Source organism: Sinocyclocheilus rhinocerous, unplaced genomic scaffold (assembly GCF_001515625.1).
Source record: "Sinocyclocheilus rhinocerous isolate Xijiao unplaced genomic scaffold, SAMN03320098_v1.1 scaffold964, whole genome shotgun sequence".
Taxonomy (NCBI): Eukaryota; Metazoa; Chordata; class Actinopteri; order Cypriniformes; family Cyprinidae; genus Sinocyclocheilus; species Sinocyclocheilus rhinocerous.
Window position 1 is genome coordinate 133,700 of NW_015655397.1, and position 6,984 is coordinate 140,683.

General features: G+C 37.4%; 1 protein-coding gene across 5 annotated transcripts in view; it reads right to left on the reverse strand.

Moving 5' to 3' along the window:
- Positions 1-349: 349 nt before the first annotated feature.
- Positions 350-6,984, reverse strand: part of pimreg (PICALM interacting mitotic regulator) — a 20,986-nt gene continuing 14,351 nt past the window's right edge. For 3 of the 5 annotated variants that reach the window (XM_016524986.1, XM_016524985.1, XM_016524990.1), the window contains one exon: positions 350-855. In XM_016524986.1, coding sequence (XP_016380472.1) covers positions 681-855 — 175 coding nt within the window. In that variant the 3' untranslated portion in view covers positions 350-680. Of the gene's footprint in view, positions 856-5,392; positions 5,431-6,984 lie in introns of all 5 variants that reach the window. The other 2 variants (XM_016524988.1, XM_016524987.1) reach the window with 2 other exon arrangements.

Here is a 6,984-nt window from a genome sequence, read left to right on the forward strand (position 1 = left end):
TGAATCAGGCGTGTTTGATTAGGGAGACACACAAAATGTGCAGTGCTGGGGGGCGCCCAGGACCAGGATTGAGAAACACTGCTTTACGGAGTTTACTGTAAAACGTTAGTATTTGTGTAAAGTACCAAAGTAGTAAAATACTGTTAATAAACTTCCACTAAATAGGTTCGACAGTTAGCAAACATAATAACATTAGTAACATCTCCCACAGTCAGAATCTATGCCAGTTTAGTGTTGGATGGATATTCTTTTACCCAAAAAAATAAAATAAAATACACAAAATACATCCAAAAAAACCTGAATATTGTTTGTCTTTTTTTTGATGAATAACGTTGAGCTTTTTTTTTCCTTCTAATTCCTTGACCTCTCCACACATGTATTTCAAATATGCTTACATTTGGTATTCACATCTTTTGGTGTTTTTTCACAGCAGAATTGCTAAATGCTTCATTACGTCAAGCATACTGAGCCAGGAATGTGCATTAACTAAAATCATGCTCTATGATGTTCCCAAATAGTGATACAGTATATTCAGCTGCCCTTTACTTTAAACACTTAGAAGATACAGACAGATAAGAAAACGGTCCATTCAAAATACTGGACAAGGCCTCTTCTGGCATATACTGAGAAACGCAAGACGACATACATGTTTAGTAGCATAATGAAAACAGGTGCCTCTTTTAAGAGGTTTTGCGGATGTTTGACATGGCCACATCAGTCCAGCTGCTGACGGTCTGCTGGATGCGCTGGGTCCGTTTTCGGATGGAAGCCCTGTTCAGTCCTCTGGAAATGTTGCTCTTGGTGGAGCTATAGCCCATGTTCATGACCGCTTTGTAGTGCTCCAAGGCCTGGACCCTGCAGTCACATCATCAATGGTTATTTATAGAGTAAAGTACAAGATGAAGTAAGGTGTGTTTGTATATCCTATTCCCAAGTGTACTCCAGCTATTTGGTGCCTAATTAGAAAATATAAACAAACAAATGCTTATAAAATTATAAAAATAGATAAATGTGTATTTTAAATATTACACATTAACATAACCAAAAATAAAGATGGTCAAATTAAACAAATCCTTGTCTTTATGCTAACAGCTTTTAAATGGATAGTTCACCCAAAATACTCGCATGAATAGCGGAAGATGGTGACACGGAGGAGAAGAATTGTTAAATAAAGTACATTCGTAGCTTCGTAAAATTAAGGTTGAACCACTGATGTCACATGGACTATTTTAATGATGTCCTTACTATCTTTCTGCGCCTGGGAACGTTTCAGGTACAGTACATAGCTATCTATGACAAAAAACAGCGTGTTTCTGCTTCCACTCAAAATAGGCATTTTCAAAATGATATAATAAATTATCTGTGGAGTATTTTGAGCGGAAACTTCACAGACACATTCTGGGGACACCAGAGACTCATTACATATTGTAAAAAGGGGCATAATATATCTCCTTTAAGTAAAGATCATGTTCCATGAAGATATTTAGTAAATTTCCTACTGTAAATATATTAATTTTTGATTAGTAATATGCATTGCTAAGAACTTCATTTGGACAACTTTAAAAGGAGATTTTCTCAGTATTTAGATTTTTTTGCACCCTCAGATTCCAGATTTTCAAATAGTTGCATCTCGGCCAAATATTGTCCTATCCTAACAAACCATACATCAATGGAACGCTTATTTATTCAGCTTTCAGATGGTAAATAAAAACTGACTCTTATGACTGGTTTTGTCGTCCAGGGTCCCATATGCTGCAAACGCTCATAACACAAAAAGAAACGCCCAAGTAGCACAGACCACATAAAACCACAGTTGTACAAATACCATGGTTAAACGATGGTTAGTGTAGTAAATCCATGGTTAATTTGTGCATGGTTACCATCATTTAATTGTGACATGGTCACAAAAAGACGCGTTTTATACCGCTCAATATATTTGAAGATGGTTTTATATCTATACATTTGAGTTGTAATGGTTTTACATGTTGTCTTAGCCATTTTAATCCTCTTATTCATTTTAATGTGTGGATGTCTTTAAATGTTCATGGGTCTGCCTGTCATGTGAATCAGGAAGTAGACCAGTATAAAGCAAACCGCATGACAAGCAAACAGGGTCATTGACCAAACACTGAACATGCTGGATTGTGGAGTTGTTTTATGGATTTACCATTCCCGTATCTCACACATCTTGGATAATCACTTTCTTTGGACTGTATATACACCAGTGGACACTTTTACCTTGGAACTTCAACCCACTAGGATTCTTAAGGACTGTTTTAGGGTATGATCCAAATGGACAATCTGCTTTTAACAGCCCAAGTTATTCTAGTTTTATGGTGTTGTTTTAAGTTCCTTGTGCATTGTGTAAATACACTATTTATGCAGTCTACTTTTGTCGTTTGTCTCATCTTTTTAAAAACACTTATTTTACCTCACAGTATAATCTGACCCCTTTTAATTATTGTAACATCTTCAGATAAGGCCGATTGTTACACTATAACCATTTTTTAAAATATAATATTAATTTTAATAGTAAAACCATAGGCTGGTTATTTTTTGTAAGGAAAGTTGTATAAAGTGAGCCAGCTTTCACAACCTTTCACAGTTACAATATTTCGTCAGCTTATTTAGGCTAATTATATATATATATATATACAGTATATAAATAAAAAGCTAAGAAATATGATCAGGATGTTAATATAAACAAAAATCACACCTTTCAGAGCAAACATTGATAAATATGTACCAACCATGTTTGTCACTTTGGGGTTCCCTTAAACATTTCCAAAGTAGTCTGCACCCATTTGCGCCGCGTTTCTGTTGTGTTGTATTTGCAGCGCGTTTCTATTTTTGCAGTGCGTGTATTTGTGTTGTGAGCATTTGCAGCTTGTGTTGTCAGAATGATGAATGTTGTTAATTTGCAGGTTTTTTTTCATTTGCAGCTAGTTGAGCTCTCTCGGCCACGTAATAGAGAATATATAACCAGCAGTGAAATGTAAATCAGGTCCGCTCCATAGACTGCAATTATTTATAAGGTGTATAGAACCCAAAAAAAAAAAAAAAAAAAAAAAAAATTGGAAAGCCTGAAAGTACAGGACAGTATTAACAGACTTAAACAATAAATATTCAGATGAACAGGTACAAGAAGAATGTGCAAAGGCAAGTACAACAATACAGGTTGTTCGCAGAAGTGATGTGTGCAGTGACAATGTAAAGTAAAGGGATAGTTCAGACAAAAAAAGAATTGTCATTTGGGCCCAATCCAATTCTATTGTATACCCCTTCACCTACCCCTTCCCCTTGAAACAGAGCGTCAAGGGGTAGGGGTGAAAATATTCCCCTAAAAATGGGACGCTATTACTGTATCGTTACACCATTCTATATTAATAGACCCTTACCATTCTATATTAATGCGCTGCTTACACACACACACGAGATCGTGCAGCTCACACACATGAGATTGTGCAGCTCACACATCCAGGAGCAAAGAAACTTGCTCGGGCAGCCATGTTGCCACTGTAGCCGGTTTATGCGGAGATAACTCTCATACCCCTTCGTTTGAAGTTTGGTCCCGAAAAATCTTTGTTTGAAGGGCTATCTGGTCTTTACCCCTAGCCCTACCCTTCGAACCAAAAGAGAATGGAGACACCCCTACCCCTTCATGTGAACGCGCAAAACAGAGGGGTAGGGATAAGTGTAGAGGTAAGGGGTAGAAATGGGATTGGGCCTTACTCACCATTAAGTGGTTCCAAGCCTGTATGAGTTTTTTTTCTTTTGTTGATGTTTTTAAAAATGTTGATAACAAATAGTTGTCGGTAGCCATTGACTTCCATAGTATGGGGAGAAAAAAAAAATACTATTAAAAAGTCAACAGCTACTGTCAACTGTTTGGTTACCAACATTAAACGGACAGAATGCAAATTCTGTCATTTCTATAGACAAAACCCCCCCCCAAAAAAACAATTGGGACTCCCTACAGTCTTATGAACTTAACGGACATGCACACGTGGCTGCCATTATAAGATTGCAAGACCACAAGTGCACATGAAGTGAGACATTTGGGACAGGGCCTGTGATACAACGACCTGGGTCAGTGTTCCCACCTTGTGGACAAACTAATTAGTGCAAAACAATTTCAAAATTTAATGTGTACTGGGATGATTATGAAATTTGTCATGCACATTGTATGCATACCCTAGCTTATGCATAAAGTATGCCAAGAAGTATACTTTGAGCTTAAAAAAAAAAAAAAAACACTGTAGTTTGGTGTAATTTTGCAACTTGAGCATACTATTGTGAGTGTAATTCACTCTCATAATTATCACTGTTGTACCGTATTGGCCCGAATATAAGACGACCCTGATTATAAGACGACCCCCCTTTTTCCAGGTGTACCTTTTGGAAAAAGGCTTTTTAAAAACCAAATCTTGTTTTTTCTCAGTAAAACACATTTTGTCTTCAATTATTTTCATATTGCATGACATGTCAAAGTCTAGACCCTGAATATAAGACGACCGCATTTTTTCAGATGTATTTCCAAGGAAAAAAAAAAAAGTCTTATATTCGGGACAATACGGTAATTACAGTGGATAACTGTAAGTGTTAATTTATTGCTGCCTTAAAGCAATCTTTTTTGCAGAATTTCATAACCGCTCATCAAACTCACATACTCCTTCCTTTGGAATTAATAAAGTATCAATCAAAATTAACATCACATATACTATACACATACAGTATAACCTAGCATACGTGTAAAAAAAAAATATATATATTTTGAGCTTTAGCCTATGAGCTTACTGCTAACTGGCTACGAAAAGCTTTTTTCCGATTAGCTGGGACAAGATATCAAGATAACGTTCTGATCAGACATGGAGGAAGGGAAATAGGATCTTATACGACACCATGACTAAAGAAAAAAAAAAACTTATGAACCGTTCTTTACATAAGTGCAAGACAGGTCAGACTTAGTGGTATATATAACAAGCAAAAGTGCTGTGATCAGCATACATTTTATCATTATATGGAAAAGAGCAGCTTTGACATTTGAACAATAATAGCTTGTGTTATACAGGAAAAACCGAACCACAATGTAGAAGTAAAATAATTGTAAAAAGAAAAAAGGGAGGAAATAGACAAACAAGCAGCAGCCATTGTAAATTGAGTTTTAGTTCTTGATATTAGAAAGTAAAGCTCCTTAAATATTTGGTGTAGGTTAATAACTAAAACATGCAATACAAATAAGCTTTAGTGTGGCACTGACTGCATCAGATCCAGTGAGCTACAGTAAATTTGCTAGCTTGGACAAACAGTCACAAAATGGAATAAATATTGCATTATCACACAATTATAAATTCAAGAAAAACACTTCAGAAAGATACTTAAAAACATTTACCTTAGCTTTACTCCATAAGACACTCCCTGAATCTGTCGCTTGCCGAACAGGAGAAAAATTATAAATTGACTTCATTCATAAAGACATCACAAGTCGATATGCCTAAAAGCCTTTTATTTTTTATTGTAGTTGCTGACTGCAACACAATGGATTTCAATTAGAGATGCACCGATCGATCGGCCAGGGATCGGAATCGGCCGATCAGTCTCACTTCTTTCCGATTCCGAGCCGATCCGTTTTGTTACCAGCGGCACAGGCAATAACGTCAGCCGCGCATTCTCGCTCTCTTCTCTCCGACGACCCCTTCTCTCTCACACACACACACGTCTCATTTGCTCTGGTTAAATGCTTGTATTGCGCATTTTAGTCATTCCCGCAGGTTTCACGCTTACACCGAAAGCGCTCGCACCAGAACTGATCAATATTAGTGGAGCGAAAACATGAGTCGCACTCAGTCTCAAACAGCTTGTGAGCCACAAATACCAAAATGAGTGGCTAACTGCGCTAAAACGTTCAAAGGAGCTGAATAGGAGAGTGAGAGTGAGATGCGCAGAGCGTGTGTAGAGCAGGGGAACACGAGGAACAGTATTAAGAACTGCTGCTTTAGAACATTGATTTTGAAACTTGTGAATCCATTAGAATCGTTAGAAGACAGAATCGCGATTCATATATGAACAGATTTTTACGTGCACCTCTAGTTCTCTTCCTCTTCTCTAAAGCAGCGCAGCATGGCCTCGCCCCCTTTGCTGCCTTTTCCCGAGGGCGGGGTTTATCTGGGTTTGTGATGTCACGAACCCGGGAAGTACCTCGTTGTAGTCTCTACCAGCTGTTTTTGTAGGCATTAAACTGCCAGAATTTTAAAAGACGATATCTCCGTTTGCATTGAACTTTCAGCTTCGTAACTTTGCAGATATTGTTTATGCTCCAACAGCAACATTACACACCAACTAACGTTAAAAAAGTGAAATCGCAATCAACCACCCCTTTAAATAGTGGAGAAAGAGAACGCATGTTGTGTAACATGGGCCCGTTTACACCTGGTCACTTCATGCGTTTTTTTCTGATCTGATAGCTATCCATGTAAATGCATCTGGTTGTTGAAACCACAGATGTAAATTTTACTCCTCCCAAAGTGATAAAATAATAAACGTGTGAGAGCGTGTTATAGGCTATATGATATTAGTCAGACTGCGCTAATTCAACACGCTTCGCTGCGGACGAGTAGCTGAGTATCTCTTCAGCGAATGAAACAAAGTAAGACGCAGACGGTCAACGCACAATAATTTTCATTAAAAGTAGTAAGACAAACTTATCTTTCCAGTGCTGATGCCACGCCACGTGCTCTCCTATTGGGGTCTTTGATCTTGAAATGAGCTGATAATTAATAAAATGCAGCGCTTATCTTTAGATTTCGTTGACGTGAACTTAAATATAAAATTTAAATATAGCGTGGGAATTGAAGATCGGATTTATATCGGTTTTGCGACGACACATTTATGTGGCCAAGTGTAAATGGAAACGTTTTAACAAATCAGATAGATATCCGATCAGAGAAAACGCATGAAATGACCAGGTGTAAACAGGCCCTATAT